Source organism: Chiloscyllium plagiosum, chromosome 32, assembly GCF_004010195.1.
Source record: "Chiloscyllium plagiosum isolate BGI_BamShark_2017 chromosome 32, ASM401019v2, whole genome shotgun sequence".
Lineage (NCBI taxonomy): Eukaryota > Metazoa > Chordata > Chondrichthyes > Orectolobiformes > Hemiscylliidae > Chiloscyllium > Chiloscyllium plagiosum.
In genome coordinates, this window is record NC_057741.1 from 39093047 (window position 1) to 39110701 (window position 17655).

General features: G+C 42.8%; 2 protein-coding genes across 6 annotated transcripts in view; one reads left to right on the forward strand and one right to left on the reverse strand.

Annotated features, from left to right (window-relative positions):
• The window catches only part of grsf1 (G-rich RNA sequence binding factor 1), a 35336-nt gene extending 33606 nt beyond the window's left edge, over positions 1–1730 (forward strand). Inside the window, exon 10 of the mRNA XM_043674474.1 lies at positions 1031–1730. Coding sequence (XP_043530409.1) covers positions 1031–1047 — 17 coding nt within the window. The 3' untranslated portion in view covers positions 1048–1730. The remainder of the gene's footprint in view (positions 1–1030) is intronic.
• A 5007-nt stretch (positions 1731–6737) lies between these two features.
• rufy3 (RUN and FYVE domain containing 3) overlaps positions 6738–17655 on the reverse strand; it is a 68514-nt gene continuing 57596 nt past the window's right edge. For 4 of the 5 annotated variants that reach the window (XM_043674476.1, XM_043674475.1, XM_043674477.1 and 1 more), the window contains 5 exons: positions 13710–13827; positions 11815–11900; positions 10518–10551; positions 10345–10425; positions 6738–8901 (listed from right to left, as the gene is read on the reverse strand). In XM_043674476.1, coding sequence (XP_043530411.1) covers positions 8755–8901; positions 10345–10425; positions 10518–10551; positions 11815–11900; positions 13710–13827 — 466 coding nt within the window. In that variant the 3' untranslated portion in view covers positions 6738–8754. Of the gene's footprint in view, positions 8902–10344; positions 10426–10517; positions 10552–11814; positions 11901–13409; positions 13445–13709; positions 13828–17655 lie in introns of those variants that run through there. The other variant, XM_043674479.1, reaches the window with a different exon arrangement.

Here is a 17655-nt window from a genome sequence, read left to right on the forward strand (position 1 = left end):
TTTCTGGAGGATATCACAGGCTAGGATATCCCAGACCCATATTCCTAACCATGTTCTGAGTTCATCTGCCCCTTGCATTGAAATAAATGCCATTTATCAGTCCTACCTTGTGCTCTGCTTTGTCCTTGCCTGCCCTGACTGTTTGACTCTCTTCTTTTCCCAACTGTATCAGTGTCCAATTGATCTCTTTCTTCACTATCTCCCTAGGTCGCACCTCCCAGCCCCCTACCTTACTAGTTTAAATCCTCCCGAGCAGTTCTAGCAAATTTCCCTGCCAATATATTAGTCCTCTTCCAATTCAGATGCAATCCTTCCTTCTCGTACAGGTCACTTCTACCCCAGAAGAGATTCCAATGATCCAAAAATGTGAATCCTTCTCCCATACACCAGCTCCTCAGCCATGCATTCACCTGCTCTATCCTCCTATTCCAACCCTCACTAGCTTGTAGCACCAGAAATAATCCAGATATTAATGCTCTCGAGGATCTCCTTTTTAAATTCCTGCCTAAATCTCTATATTCTCCCTTCAGAATCTCAACCTTTTCCCTTCCTATGTCGTTGGTTTCAATGTGGACAATGGCCCCTCTCCCCCTTGAGAACATTCTGCACCCTTTCTGAAACACCCATTGCTCCACATTTGTCATTGCTGGGTTGCTTCTCTACATGGAATGTGTTGTTGCACTTTTTATGATCAACTCAGCCACACACCCTGATGGATACAGAAGAGAAACAGATTCAAAGCAGGAAAACGTGCACCAGTTCCAAATCATGCAAACCACCCTCAATCAAATGTCTGTAAATAATAAACACTTTTTGACATGCTGAGGAATTACTGGAGATTTTGGTTGCCATGGTGCCAAATAATGCAAATGTTACAGTATTGCCTGGGCTTATGTGCACATCACATAGTTTCAATCACTGTATCATTCTGTACTTGTGTCTGAAACACTGACATGTTGTTCAAATTGTTCATTATACTCCAAAACCTCTGACTTATGGTTAATTAAACTAACATTTCTTTTTCTTTCAGGTTCTGAAGCAAGTTAAGTAGTCATTCCTTTCAGAATGTCACTTGCTTTGGATATGAAACTTAAGCAAATTACCCAAACACTAGAAAAACTAATAAGAGAAAGTGGCACAGGCGCTCACTGCTGCATCAAAACCAGACACAGCAATTGTGGTGGACCAACTGACCGATCAATCGCATTGATATCATCACTGGTAATGAAGGGGGAGTCAGCTCTATTTTATTTGCTACCCTGTTGTAGCCTGTATTCTGGATTATGCCTCTTGTAACACGTTTTAATGTTACATTACCAGATAAAATAAATGCAGGTATTTTAACAACTTACATCCTTAACATCTTGAGTGCCTGACTGTATTGTGTGTTTGGCAGAAATGTAAAATTATTAACTTCAGCATCTATATTATTGTGAACTAACTTTTTAATGTATTGAAATGTTAGTTGAACAGATTTAAGGGCTTATTACAGCCTTGATTTTCCCCTCATCTGGTTAGAAAAGGAAAAATGGATTAGATGCAATTCTCTTGTGAAATATCTTGCATTTTGTTTTCATGAATGACTGTAAGGTACAATGCACTGATGGCAAGAAATCCCCTGGTGGTGATGGTTTCGTTTTTCAAAATCACCTAATGGACCGAAAAAGGCATTGCATTTGTACATGTAATAAAATGTTCATTGTATTTGCAATGACAAACAAAGCACAGAACAGAAATGTTCCAAGGTGGTCTTCTGACTCTGCGTTGGAAATGGTTTTCTCAATAGGTGCTTGGCTTCAATCTGGGAGAGAACCATCACATTTCACTCTAATGGTTGGCTGTGCAGCAATACAAACTGCAGTTTCACCCACCGCTACATGAGCCACACGTAAGAAAAAAAAGACCAGCTACACACAACCTTTCAAAACCTCAGGATGTTCCCAAAGGACTTTACAGTGAAGTACATTTTAAGTGTAGTGTTACCAGCTGATAGCAGTTTGCCTTGCCTAACATTACTGAGTGAAATCAGGCTTGATAGACCATCAGGTTTATTTTTCCATTTGTTTTCTTTAGTAGTCACACACTGAAAATACTCACGTTAAGCAGAAGAGCTGCTGTTACACCCGAATTGTGGGGAGGGGGGGGTAGCAGCACCAACTCTTTTACACTAAGAACTATGTAAATGGTCTTATTTCTACGGGAAGGTGGTGGTATAGTGGTAATGTATTGAACTAGTAACTGGAGTCCTAGACTAACATCAAAGGGACTTTGCTTCATATTCAGAGTGACAGACGGTAAAATTTAAATTCAATTGTAAAAAATCTGGAATTAAAAGCTAGTCTAATGAGACCATGTGTCAATTTTCATAACTGTCCATCTGGCTCACTAATGTCCTTTAGGAAAGGAAATTACCTGGCCTGCCTTACGTGTGAGGTCAGACCCACAGCGATGTGATTAGCTTTGAAATGCCCTTTGAACTGACTGAACAATCTGCTCAGTTCGAACATGGTTACTGGTCAGTTATAATGCTGACCTTTCCAGCTATGCCCACATCCCCTGAATATTTTTTTTTTTAAAGTTCAACTATCAGAAAAATCCTCAATTGACTGATATCTTTGTAGCATCCATAAACACAGGTGAGGTGCCAGACGATTGGAGGGTTGCTAATGTCCCCCCCGTACAAGAAGGGTAGTAAGGTAAGGGTAGAAAGCTACCTACAGTCCTGTGAGACTGACGTCAGTAGTGTGGAAGTTGCTGGAGAAGGTACTGAGGAATAAAATTTTTATATTTGGAAAAGAATGGGCTTATCAGTGATAGGCAACATGGTTTTGTGCAGGAGAGATTGTGCCTTACCAACTTAGAGTTCTTTTAGGAAGTGACCAAGTTGATAGATGCAGGCAGGGCTGTTGATCTCCTATACATGGACTTTAGTAAGGCGTTTGATAAGGTTCCTTATGGTAAACTAATTGGGAAAATGAAGTCACATGGTGTGCAGGGTGTTCTAGCTAGGTGAATAAAGAACTGGTTGAGCAACAGGAGACAGTAGTAGTTAAAGATAGTTTCTTGAAATGAAGAAAGGTGACCAGTGGGGTCAGTGTTGGGGCCACTGTTGTTTGTAATATACATAAATGATCTGGAAGAGGACACTGTTGGTATGATCAGCAAGTTTGCAGATGACACAAATTGGTGGAGTAGCAGAAAGCATAAGGGACTGTCAAAGAATACAGGAGGATATAGATAGACTGGAGAGTTGGGCAGAGAGTTCAATCCAGGCAAATGTGAGGTGATGCATTTTGGGAAGTCTAATTCTAGAGCGAACTATACTGTAAATGGAAGAGCCTTGGAAAAATGTTGATGAGCAGAGAGATCTGGGAGTTCAAGTCCATTGTATCCTGAAGCTTGCTGCATAGGTGGACAGAGTGGTCAAGGCGGCATATGGTATGCTTGCCTTCATTGGATGGGATATTGAGTATGAGAGCTGGCAGGTCATGTTAAAATTGTACAAGACATTGGTTCGGCCGCATTTAAAACACTGTGTACAGTTCTGGTCACCACATTACCAAAAGGATGTGGACGTTTTGGTGAGGGTGCAGAGAAGGTTTACGAGGATGTTGCCTGATATGGAAGGTGCTAGCTATGAAGAGAGGTTGAGTAGGTTAGGATTGTTTTCATTTAAAAAAAGAGATTGAGGTCTACAAAGTCATGAAGGGTATAGACAGGGTAGGTAGAGAGAAGCTTTTTCCCAGGGTGAAGAATTCAGTAACGAAAGGTCACGCTTTCAAGGTGAGAGGTGAAAAGGTAAGGATACACGCAGTAAGTACTTTACACAGAGGGTGGTGGGTATCTGGAATGCGTTGCTTGCATTGCTAGCAGAGGCAGGCACGATAGATTCATTTAAGATGCATCTGGCCAGATGCATGAGTGGGTGGTGGGGAGCAGAGGGATACAGATGCTTAAGAATTGGGTTTTAGGTTTAGGCAGTGGATTTGGATTGGCTCAGGCTTGGAGGGCCGAAGGGCCTATTCCTGGGATATAAATTTTCTTTGTTCTTTGCAGTCTTTCAGATACTCAAAATCCTCAACTGGAGTCTTTCAGATTCTCGAATGTCAGTGGGGGGTCACTTTGATTTTGTTACAAATTCCTCCTGCAGTTGGTAGGGGGGGCTATACTGGGCTGCTTCTCAGGGAAGGTATCTGTTCACTCAATGTTACCTCCTTTGTCTCTTCATGAGACCCTTAAACTGCGATCCTAACTCATTTACTTCTGAGCTTGTGTTCCTTAAACTCATGAGATTCAGCAGCCTTGTCGGATGTTCTCCTCTCTGGCCCCTGAAAGACTTTTGATTCTGGGGCTATTTTCTTGCTAATGTCCAAGTCACAAAGGACTTGATTGCTGCTACCCTCCCCTGACTATCGTTGGGCCTTTTACAGGCCTTTTCCTTCTCAATGGCCAGCTTCTGTCTGAAAGAAATCTGCCCATTTGCTGAGCACCTGGATGGTTCCGCTTGTTTCATAGCGACACCTTGTTGCTACACAACTATCCTTTCTTCTTCTACCTTTGACTTTTGTTTTCTGAAGCAATGAACTATTCCCCTCACTTAGAGTCATCATACCAATCAGATATCCTAATCCAGTCCCGTCTGCCAGCACTTGGCCCATTTCCCTCCAAACACTTCCTATCCATATACCCATCCAGATGCCTTTTAATGTTATAATTGTACCAGCCTCCACCACTTCCTCTGGCAATTCATTCCATACACACACCACCCTCTGTATGAAAGATTGTCCCTTAGGTCACTTTTTATACTTTTCCCCTCTCACCCTGAACCTATGCCCTCTAGTTTGGGATTCCCCCACCTCCGGGAAAAGACCTTATCTATTTACCCTATTCATGTCCCTCAATTTTGTAAACCTCTATAAAGGTCACCCCTCAGCCTCCGACGCTGCAGGGAAAACAGCCCCAGCATGTTCAGCCTCTCCCTATAGCTCAAATCCTCCAACCCTGAAACATCCTTGTAAATCTTTTCGTGTTTTACAACATCTTTCCAATAGGAAGGAGACCAGAGTTGCGCATGCTATTCTAACAGTGGCGTAACTGATGTCCTGTACAGCCACAACATGATCTCCCAACTCCAGTACTTGTTTGCTTTTTCCAATTCTTGGTTTAATGTATGGAAAATTGGCACTTTTACAATGCAGTACTCCCTTAGTACAGCAGGTAGTGGGGAACATTGGTCAGTGTGCTTTTTATATTCAAGGCCCTGAACTGGGGCTTGAACCTCCAATTCTCTGACACGGGTGAGTGTGCTGAGTTGGAAATCTTTCTGTAGTCTGAAAGAGCTGGGGAATTCCAGAAGAAAAGCAAGGATGGGAGCAATTCCTTGGCTGCTGATCTTTCCATAGTTCTGCCATTATGATTATGAGCTGTATTTTGGTCAGCCCTTTTTTTAAACCAGTTGTCATAATCCCCCATATGTTTAAGCCCTTGTTTGTTTTCCTGACTCTGGTTATCTTGGACACATTATGCTGACTTTGCATTACCCTGCTGTGTTAGGCAGACATGTACTTCCATCCTCCATTATCCTGCCACTATATCCCTTTCTCCCTCTTCTCTGTCCAGTTTTCCTTTCAATTCATCATTGCAATCTGCCTCAGTCACTCCCCAAAGTAGTGAATTTCACATTCTCTCTGCTCTGCACAAGAACATGTACCCAGCAAATTGTTCTTGGGAAAATGTCATTATTTTGCATCATAAGAAACCTTTTAAATTTGAACTATCCAGTGATGCTTGCTATGACCCTTTTTAAACAACTGTTTGGACATGTTACAGTATACAGTACCATCTAACCCAGAGATAGGCACTCTAACACTAGTTTTTGTATAACTATCTTCCCTGTATGACTGTAATAATGAGACTAAACTGTGCAAATTATCCAGTGTGTTCCTGAACATTGGACTGTGTACTGTAGGGTAGAGTATGGGTTTATTTTTGTTTGGAAGCTTTTGATGTTTAACTTGCTCCCAGTCAGTCCAATGAGGCGAAACTGCTGAGGGTTTACTAGAAATTCCCCTGCTTGGTGTTTTCCCAGCCCGTGTCAGCAATATCTTCAGAACACTGATGACCTCCCCATCACAAGGGGATAAATATCTGACCTCCAATCTTGTACAAAGTCTAGAGCTCAGTGTGTGGAATGTTTACATCAGATCTCCTCTTCAGCTGGCCCACTAAAGGTTACAAAAGATGTTAAGGCCCTGAAAACATTTCAGTCATGTCTGGTCTCACCACAGCAGCTCCAGGCAGTCTGTGCAGCATTTTCTTCACCATCATGGGGATCAGGCCCTCCAGCCCAGTGCCATGAAATGGACTAGGTTGACTTTGAATTCTTTATATTACCATGGAAGGACTGTTACTCTGAACATTTTATTTCTTTACATTTCTGATTTATTACTGTGATTTTTACTGCTGGACATTTTATTTCATTTTTTTCCTAAGAATTTGTTCTGAATCTTTGTACCTCGGATGGCACTAAGTAGCAACTTGTAAACATCACTATACTTGTGATAATAAACCAAATTCAATTTAAAATCTTGAGAGACAGTGTAAATACAGCAGCCGTTTCCTGGATTAGGTCTAGTTTGGCCATTGAACTGCTAATCAGGACTGAATTCCAAAGAAAAATCAATAGACCTGGAACATTAACTCAGTTTCTCTCCATAGAGACTGCCAGATCTGCTGGGTTTCTCCAGCAATTTGTTTTTATTTCAGACTTCAAGCATCTGCAATCATTGTTTTACAATCACAAACATAACTTCACAGGATTGTATTTGAAAGATTTCAGACCTGAAACTCTTAAAAGTCTTTTTGAAAACAGTAATTATACTCAGTGTAGGCGACAGTGCAGAGAGTATCCCTTCTGCAGTTCTCAAGGTGGAGTCAAGAGTTCTTACAGCACAGATACAGACCCCCATTGTGGACATGTTGGTATTCAAGTTAGCTGATGGCTATACTTCTAACAAAGTGTAAGAAAGGTGATTCCAGAATGTAGACTGAAACATCCAAAGGTAGGGGGAGAAGAGACATGCTTGGATAAAAATGTTCCCTTGTGCTTTCAAGTGGTGGGGGATGCTGGGAGAGAACAGGTTGTCTAAATAAGTTTGTAACGTGTAGAATGCTTATAATGAGTTCAACAGCAGGCTGTTTGGGGCTAGATAAATGCTGCACTCAACTGCTGCCATCTGAGCAATCTATCGCAGAGACAAGGTCAGGGGCGGACTGTAGTTAGTCAAGAAAATAGCCACTGCCTTCAAGGGGTGATTAGGGACAAATACTGGCCTTGACATCCCATGACTGAATTTTAACCAAGTACTTATATAACTATCTTGATTTTGGATTGGAAGGGGGTGTTTTTTTTTTAAACCTTGGAAAGTTTCAGGTTCGTGCACAATTAAACATTTGTTCAAACACTATTTTAGATAACGACAGAACATCAGGAGGTGCAGTTAAACCTCGACAATAAATGCACCAAGGTTCCACAGGGGTGTTTTATACTGAACAGGACTCCAGCCCCACAATACAACTCACATTTATTTGAGAGATGTTAATGTAACAATTGTCACATTAAGAATGTTGTTCTCATCTTAGATTATACTATCTATTTAATAGTGGCTGGATTTCCAATGACTGTAAATATCACTAAATCAAACAAGTATTAATCTCGTAATAAACAGTCCTAGTACATTCACTTCTTAAAACTGTGTGAATACCTGAAAAACAAACATTAGCCACATAAATAAATACCTTCTGCTTTTGGTTTGAGCCACACATTGAAGTACGTTGTGTTAAATGCGATTCCAGGTATAGCCTTCGAAATTGTCTGTGAATCTACTCCACGTGGCAAAAACAAATCTGACAACTCTCACTTTATTCAACCTGGCATCTCTAGCTCTAATCTTGTGGCTGGGTACAGTCATAGATTGACAAACATTTGTTCTCCCTGATGTGCAAAATCATAAATTTCGATTGTAGAACACTCCTTAAATCAGTGTTGATCAAAGAAAGAAATACAGGAACATAATTCCCAAAAAGCGCTGCTGGTTTTCAGTGGGGTAGCTATAGCCTCCTCAATGCTACAACCCCAAGATGGCGAGAGAGAAGGCAGTCTTCCGTATCAAGTGTTTACAGACCAAGGTTGAGCTGGACTGTTCTGACTTCTGCTTCTGACTCTACCAAATAGCTGCTCCCAATTGCCCCAGAAAGTGAGTATCTAGTCTCTTATTTTTAATGAAAGTCACCTTAACAGACGGAGGTCAGTTGATGGGCACTGACAATAGACATTTAAGTCATTTGTTTCCCTTTAAGTTAATTGCTTCCTTATTTAAAAAAAGGGGCACTTTGATGACACTAATGAGACAATCTAGTGTCTCCTCATCCTTAGACAAAGGTTAAGCAGCTGAATGTTGGACGGATTTCAGATATTTTTTAGCTCCTTGCAGTACACAATTACTGCTGGTCATCAGTAGACTGTCTCACTAGGAGAGAGAGTTTACCATTAGCATGAATGAGCATGCAACTGCATCACTCAGAACTGTATCAAAACAAGGGTTTTTTGGGGGGCAGGGTGAAATGTGGAATTTACACAAATTTGTGCGTTAACCTCATGAGAGAAAGACAAAAGCTGAGAGGTGCCTCGATTGTCCCCCCCACTCAATCAACGGCTGTCAGTTGATCAACTGTGTGTGTGTGCGCGCGTGTGTGTCAGGGTGGCAATGTTGTCGAGTACTGCTGTAATAAGGCTCCATGGCAAGGGTTACACACTCTCACAGGCTGGATGGAGGAAGGTAGCGGCAGCTCATTGACGGCGCACTGACTGCAGACGATGGTAAGGCAATTGCTGCAGCGTTTCTGTAAAATAAAAAAAATCACAGCCGTTGTTTAAATCCACAGAAAATGATCCAGCTTAGGTCATCAGGGCGTGGGTGTGACCCAGTTAAGAACTAGTCAGGGTCTACATCACCATCTTTAATAACTGGACTGGGTAAAGTCTGGTCTGAACTAGCGACATGATGATTAGAGGAGCTGACATTTCCTTGGGTCAAGTATTTAAACAACACAAATAGGAAGGAGGACGGTTTGGATGAATAGTTATAGTTAAGGGACAGATTTAGAATTCACTTACAATTCAATTGCTTTATTAAAAGTTGGAGTTTTTTTTAAAGAAAGGGGAAGTTCAGTAAAAGCATACAGAGGAGAGAACAGAAAAGTGATTGCAGCCATGTGAAAGATTACTGTGCCCAACCTGCAGGAGGCAATGGCACTATGGGCTGAAATATCCAAAATGTCTTAGACTATCATAAACTCCCTACAGTATGGAAGCAAGCCATTCGGCCCATCAAGTCACACCACCCCTCCAAGGAGATCCATCCCATCTGGAGCCCCCATCCAATGGCTATCCCTACAACACAGCATTGCCCTGAACACTATGAGCAATTTAGCATGGCCAATTCACATAACCTGCACATCATTAGATTGTGGGAGGAAACCAGAGCACGTGGAGGAAACCCACCGGGACATAAGGAGCATGGACAAACTCCACACAATCACCTGAGAGTGGAATCGAGCCTGGGTCCCTGGTGCTGTGAGGCAGCAGAGCTAACCACTGAGCCAGCGTGTCACCTACGTCCCAGTGGCATTTCCTGTGTTCCCCCCACCCCCCCGGTTTATCAGCGATTTACGTATATTGAAAGCTCAGGTGTGTTTTGATGAAGGACACACTGCATTGGCCTGACTCAGGGTGCTCGAACTGAAAGCTCGAGCTTTCCCCCACCATCCAACTCGGATTCCTTATATTAAAGCATTATATAAGTTAGGACACTGAGCCACGTAAAAGGGCTATTTCAAGGGCAAATTGGGATGTGTAATAATGCTGGCCCAGCAACACCCAGGTCCCCAAATAAGTGACTAAACAAAAACAAAACTATTAGGACAACCACCCAACCACTTCACTGAAGAGAAATGTTTAAAGGAGCAACTGAAAATAAAATGAGGAAACAAGGTAGTGAGACCGGGAGGGGTTCCAGAACCTGTGACCTTGGTAACTGAAGACAAGCACTAAAAACAAGATCCAGGATGTAGAAGAGGCCAGAGGAAATGACAGAACGGGAAACAGGGTTAGGTCACGATGGGGAGGGGAGTCTGAAGTCAAGGGTGAAAGCTTTTAAAAATCAGGATATTACCACATCAAGCAGTCACTGTCAGTTGGTGAGCACACAGGTACAAGGGGAAAAAGGACTGGGGAGATTTCAAATGCTGGCAGCAGTGGTTTGGACATGATAATGAAGAATCTACCTTCTCCCTGGTTACTGAGGCTTCCTCTTGGCAGAGTTTGCAAATTGTATTCTGCTTTTCCAGTACTGACCAGTCAGGTTCCTGTGAGACACAATGTGGACAGTTATAAAAACCAGCCTCTTAGGAAAATGTACAAAACTGCAAGGATTGTAACACAGAAAAAAATTACTAACCTTTTCTGCTTCTGTCACTGTGTGCGTGCTTGACCTGAAAACACATGAAAGATAATTTGCATTCAGTTACAATTTTCACAATCTATCAATTATTGAGCTCATTATGTAAAGAAAGTTTACAGTCCTGTGGTGAGCTGGCAGGTGACACTGAAAAAGGGGGAAACAGAGGTGGGAGGGTGGGGTGGGGCAGGGGAGAGAGATTCACATAGGGGCAGAGACACAGACAGACACAGAGGGATAGAGACCGGCAGAGGAGCGAAGATTATTTATTTCTTTACAGTTTTGTAGGGGCATTGACATAGGATGAAAAAATATGAGAGGAGAAAATTAAATTTACTTTTGTGGTAGTGAGAGTTCTTTTAGCAGCTGGACACAGGAAGGTGATGGCCTAGCAGTATTAACACTGGATTGTTAGTCCAGGGGCCCAGACAGTGCCCTGGGGATCCAGGTTTGAATCCCACCACAGCAGGTGGTAGAATTTGAATTCAATAAAATATCAGGAATTAAGGATCTAATGATGACCACAAATACATTGTTGATTGTCAGATAAACCCATCTGGTTCACTCATGTCCTTCAGGGAAGGAAACTGCCATCTGTACCTGATCTGGCCTACAAGTGACCTCCAGACCCAGAGCAATGAGGTTAACTCTTATCTGCCCTCTGGGTAATTAGGGATGGGAAGTAAATGCTGACTTAGCCAGCGATGCCCATGTCCCACAAATGAGTAAAAAAGGCAAAGAGGAAATTCCACCTGGAACATTTCACCTCTCTCACTTTCAGAACCAGTCAGTTCTCATTTTTACATGTGGATTGAATTTTGATAAAAATAATTAAGATATGTTGAATTGATTTTTGACCATTGGTTCAGACTGATGAATGCTTTCAGTCTGGATGGTGTTAGTGAGACAGTTATAGAAGGAGTCTAGATTAGAGTGGTGCTGGAAAAGCACAGCAGGTTGGGCAGCATCCGAGGAGCAGGTAAATCGACGTTTCGGGCAAAAGCCCTTCATCATGAACGCGATTTTCCTGCTCCTCAGATGCTGCCTGACCTGCTGTGCTTTTCCAGCACCACTCTAATCTAGACTCTGGTTTCCAGCATCTGCAGTCATTGTTTTTACCTAGTTATAGAGGGAGCTGCTGACAGTGGGAATCCTGTTCCCAATGTTGTTCAGTTATTCCTCAAACCACCTTCCTCTACAAAACCTATTATCATTGCATGACGGTCAACCATTCTGCAACATAGAAATAAACACCTCTACACTTTTTATAAACACAACACAGTGTATGTCAGAATACCTCCTGCGTTGGTGCATTCCATTTGAAGGTTTATTCTTTCCTACTTCCTGGAGTCTCTTGTTTGCTTCCCGAAGTTGTTCCAATTCCTGCCAGAAACAAATGGTCAACAAAACAAAACAATCGACTGGGGAATAAACAAAAGCCGTTTGCAAACGCAGCAATGATACAGGAATTTTTTTTTTTTTTTTAAAAACTTCACTCATTGGACCTGGGCGTCACTGACTGGGCCAGTATTTATTCCCCGTCCCTAGTTGCCCCTGAAGAAGGTAGGGGGGGGAGGGGGTGAGCTGCCTTCTTGAACCGCTGCAGTCCATGTGCTGTAGGTAGACGCACAATGCCCTTAGGGAGAGAATTCCAGGACTTTGAGCCAGCGACACTGAAGGAACAGCGATATATTTCCATATCAGGATGGTGAGTGGCTTGGAGGGCAATTTGCAGGGGGTGGCGTTCCCATGTATCTGCTGCCCTTGTCCTTCTTGATGGTAGTGGTCATGGGTGCTGTCTAAGGAACTTTGGTGAATTTCTGGAGTACATCTTGTAGATGGTACGACAGTTGAGTTTCTTGTCAAAGATAACCCCCAGAAAGTTATTTGCCACGTGACAAGCCCAGCCTTGATACTGTCTGGATCTGTTGCATTCAAATCTGGACTGCTTGGATATAGGAATGTCAATCCTGCTGATCCCACCTGGTCAATAAAGGTGACGGATGCAGTTAGTGTTCAGGTACTAGCCTGGCCAGATAATGGGCAGGTTGAAAATCTACTTAATATTCATCTTTACAGCATTTCAGAACTCAGTAATGCGTTTCACTCAATTACACCCCAACTGGTAACTGACACTTGCTTGAGAGTGCACTTTCCACACTTTCCTGTGAAGCAGCACCATCTAGGAGAAGGCCAGCCACTCACTGGAGTCAATGTGCACTCCCTCCAATACTGCTGTCCCCCTCAGTAGTGACAATGAGGTACACACTACAGCAGCTCCACCATCATCACCATAATGTTCACAGCATCAATCACTCGAACCACAGCTTGTCCCTTCATGTGGCACTTGTATTGATACAACATAGAATCCCCAAGGTGTGGAAGCAGGCCATCTGGCCCATCATGTCCACAACGGCCCCTCGAAGAGCAAACCCCCAACCCTATCCCTGCATTTCCCATGGCTAATGCACCAAGCCTGCACATCTTTGGACCATGGGAGGAAACCGGAGCATCTTGAATATAATCACATTCCAACAAGACTGTGTTTCAAACAGCAGGCAGCACCAAGGTGTGCAGAGAAATATTGAACCTTTGGTGACCAGTTTGAATCAGAAAATTAGGGCTGAAGGACAGTACTAAAGAGGTGGAGTGGAGAGGTTTTTGAGGGAATGCCACAGCATTGGAAAAGGTCATGAGGTGTTACCTGCCAGAACTGAACATTCTGAATGTAAGTTTGCTCGCTGAGCTGGAAGGTTCATTTTCAGATGTTTCGTCACCATACTAGGTAACATCTTCAGGTGAGCCTCAGGTGAAATACTGGCGGTATGGACCGCTTTATTTGTGTTTAGGTTTCCTTGGGTAAGTAATGTTATTTCCTGTGATGTCTTTCCTGTTCTTTTTTCTCAGGGGTGGTAAATTTAATGACCCTAAGAGAAACAACAGGAAATGATATCACCAACCCAAGGAAATCTACACACAAATAAAATGTGGGCCATACCACCGGTGCTTCACTGAAGATGTACCTAGTGTGGTGACAAAACGTCTGAAAATGAACCTCCCAGCTCAGCGAGCAAATCTACATCCAGAACCTCAACCTGAGCTACAAACTTTCTCAAAATTCGCTCGAACTGAAAATTCATTCTGCTCCTATTAACATTTGAGCCCAATTCAATGTCTTTATTGATCATTTACCTTCTGCATATTGGCCATTTGTTGCAGATTTCTCTTGACTTGTTCTACATCATTATCACAAATGGAATCATTGTGTAAACCCGATCTCTGCTCCTTCAAACACGTTTCCAACTGGGAACTGTAGAAAGAAAGAATGCAATCAAACTGAGTGATGGAGAAACCCTTTCAATGGTTTAGTTTGACAACAATAATTTCACAAAGGGGTCCCAGCTTTGAGTTGGCATGAGATCCAGAGCTAACAAAAAATAGCAGCACGGGGACAGGTGAAAACAGCAAACCAACTGGACAGGTTTCCAAATTAGATTTCCATCCAAAAGTGGTAACTTGAATGTTAGCCTTCATCTCAAAGTCTGGAATATAAAAGGCAGGGAATGACACTCAAACATTTCATCAAATCCCATCCTGCCGGAACACGGTTCAGTTGTGAGATCTGACCTGGACAGGAGTTAAATGCAGATTCAAAGGTATTGGAGTAAAAGGGTTAAACTACGATAATGAATCGCTCAACCACGTGTCCCAATGCCTTTAGTTTGAACAGCAGTCTGATCTAAACGTTTACAATGACTGTATCTCCCAATCGGTCACCCAGATCGATCCCAGGGATGGAGGGACTGTCTTATGAGGAGAGGCTGAGCCTGTACTAAGAGTTTAGAAGAAGAGGCAACTTTATTGAAATATACAACATTCTTAGGGGACTTGACAGGGGAGATGTGGACAGCTTGCTTCCCCCTGTTGGAGAGTGTAGGACCAGAGGGTATCATCTCAGACTAAGGGGTCACCCATTGAAGACAGAGATGAGGAGGAATGTCTTCTCCCCAAGGGGAGTGAATCTATGGAATTCTTGACCGCAGTGGGCTGTCGAAGCTGGGTCATCATGTACATTCAAGGCGGAGATTTTTAATCAGGAAAGGAATCAAGAATTATAGGGGGCGGGGGAGAAGAGAGAGGCAGGAAAGTGGAGTTGATGAGCCATGTTCCCATTGATGGTGCAGCAGACTCAATGCGCCAAATGGCCTATTCCTGCTCCTCTGTCCTTTGGTATCATTTCCAACACAGTGGTGGAATTCAGAAAAAAGTTATGTTGGGGTTTGGATGGAAGGTGATTGATCTGAAACAATAACTGTGTTTCTCTCTCCACAGACACTGCCAGAGCTGCTCTTTCCAGCATTTTCTGTTCCTTCATCCTTTAAAAAAGGCAACTCGGTGATATCAGAAAGCACAAATTGTTTTTGGTGAATGAGACAGGAACAAGAATGCATACAGTGTGGAAACAGGCCATTTGGCCCAAAAAGTCCACACTGACCCTCTGAAGAGCATCCCACCCAGACCCATCTTATCCCTGCATTTCCCATGGCTAACCTACCTAACCTACACATCCCTGGACACTATGGGGTAAGCTAGCATGGCCAATCCACCCCGGCCTGCACATCTCTGGACTGTGGGAGGAAACCAGAGCACGTCATAGAAACCCATGCGGACACGGGGAGTGTGTGGACACTTCTTCACAAAGTGGGGATAATAAACATTGATCCTTTCACCCTCTTCCCCAAAATCCACCAGGTCGGTTGGGGGGGGGGGGTGCATCAACACAAAATTTCACATCTATTGATTTTTTTGTTCGCTGGAAGAGCTGCAGATGGGAGACCTGCAGATGACACTAACATATGGATCAGTCACAAATCTCAGTGAATGCTGGACCATGTTAAATGGACTGAATGGTCTCAGCTCAGTTGGACTGACAGTGACTGGTGGGCAGGGTCATGGAGACATCACGGACAGGGACCCACAGAAAAAGGACCCCCAGCAATCAAATAAACAGAGTGGGATGGGGACACCAGAGTGGACAGGAGAAGGAAGTGGGCAGACATGGTTCTAGGGGACTTTTCAGTAGCTTAGGGTGGGGAACACTCCCATGTTTTCTCTGTGAGACATTCCTGAACCCAAAGAAACCACAATAAACACATTTTATAAAATCACCTACAATCCCCATGTGCGCACCCACTGTATCAGGCAGTTCAGGGTACTGCAGGGTTCAGCAACACCTTTATTAAAGATCAAAAGCATCAACTTCTCAACATCTAAATATCACCATCTGTTTTCAATTGTATCCAGACCCTCACCTGCATGGTGTTAGATACATGCCCATTGTGTGGAGTTGTATTTTTAAAAAGGGGTCTTTTCTCTAGTTCAGAGGTGACCAGGTTAAGGTGACATGGTTAAAGAGATTAAAACTATCACCAGGTTCAATAGGGAGAGGCGGGAAAGATATTTCCGCTACAGAGGAGATCCAAGTGTTAAAAATAAGAGACAGCCACTCATCAATCTAACTGATCAGGAGAGATTTTTTTTTTTAACCCAGAGCGTGGGGAGAATGTGGAGCTTACGCTGACAAGGACTTGTGGGGAGAATCGTGTTGATATGTTTCAGGCAAACACATCAGGGGGCATGGAATTAAACATCAGTGAGAGATTAAACAGCGTGGGATTGATTCAGCTATAACTGCAATTTGAAATACATTCTCTTCTAATCTTACACTGGTGAAAAAAAATCCAATCTGCTCCTAACTGATTGCTTTTAATTAAGCCAATAACTGAAAATAAAAGTGATACTTCCTATTGAAATATAATCAGTATGAACGAAGACATTTCAAGGTAGAGTCATACATCTGTACAGCACAAACAGACCCATCAGCCCAACCCATCCATGCTGACCAGATATCCTAAATTAATCTAGTCCCATTTGCCAGCACTTGGCCCATATCCCTCCAAATCCTTCCTAATCATATGCCCATCCAAATGCCTTTTAAAATGTTGTAATTGTACCAGCCTCCACCACTTCCTCTGGCAGCTCATTCCATACACGTACGACCCTCTGTGTGAAAAAGTTGCACTGCATACTGTTTGCATTAAACCAGAATCCTAATTTCTAGCCACTGTTGGTATTCAACTGTCTGGACATCTCCAAGCATTATCATTGCAGCCTGCTTAATCAACACTGGCTCTATTACAGATTCAAAATGAGAGTCATACAGGACTCAAAACATTCGCTCCATTTCTCTCTCCACCGATACTGCCAGACCTGCTGAGTTTCTCCAGCAATTTCTGCTTTTGTTTCAGATTTTTAGCATCCACAGTATTTTGCTTTTATGTGTCATTTTTGTTGCTTCACTTTGGGGGCAGTTATCTACTAGACTAGGTCCATGCTGTTGGTTATAATTCTCCCATCAGACTGTATCCCTGCCCATCTAGCTTTCTGTCCATTCAGCCCACTGCCTCTACATCAAGACCAATCCAGGTTATTCCCACACTCTGCCCTTAGTATTTATCCAATTCCCTGCTAAAGGCCTTTACTGAATTGGTTTCCAGTGTCCGATTGACTCCGGTGGATAGATAGCTCATTCCTATTACGCCTCTGTTGATTTTGCCAATTATCGTAATCTTTGGTCTCTGCTTACCAACACTTCAGCCATTAGAAACTGTTCCTCTTTCGTTACTTACCTAAACCCTCGAACAAACTTCCGTCAAAGGAGCTTCTCTAGTCTGTACATATAACCATGATCCTCCAACCCTGGCATAATTCTCGCAAAACCGCATGTTTCTTCCTACATACTTTCAGTCAATTCATCCCAATCCTTTGCAATGGTGTATTTCCTTCCAGTTCCACCATCTTGTCTCTGCTCTCTTAACGGTATTGACTGGGTCACAAATCTGATTGATGACCAATTTAATTAATGACAGACTGTGACAATGATTTGTCTTAAACAGACACTGACTACAGTTCATTCTACTGGTGGATTCTGTTACTGGTGGATTTAGCTTCCTTTCCAGTTTTTGTACTGGTCAGTTGGATATATTTGGACTTCATAAGTAGTCTCATTCTCTTCCATTGCCAATGCAGAAAGAGACTGTGTGATCCATGGAGTACACACTGACTCTCCGAAGAACAA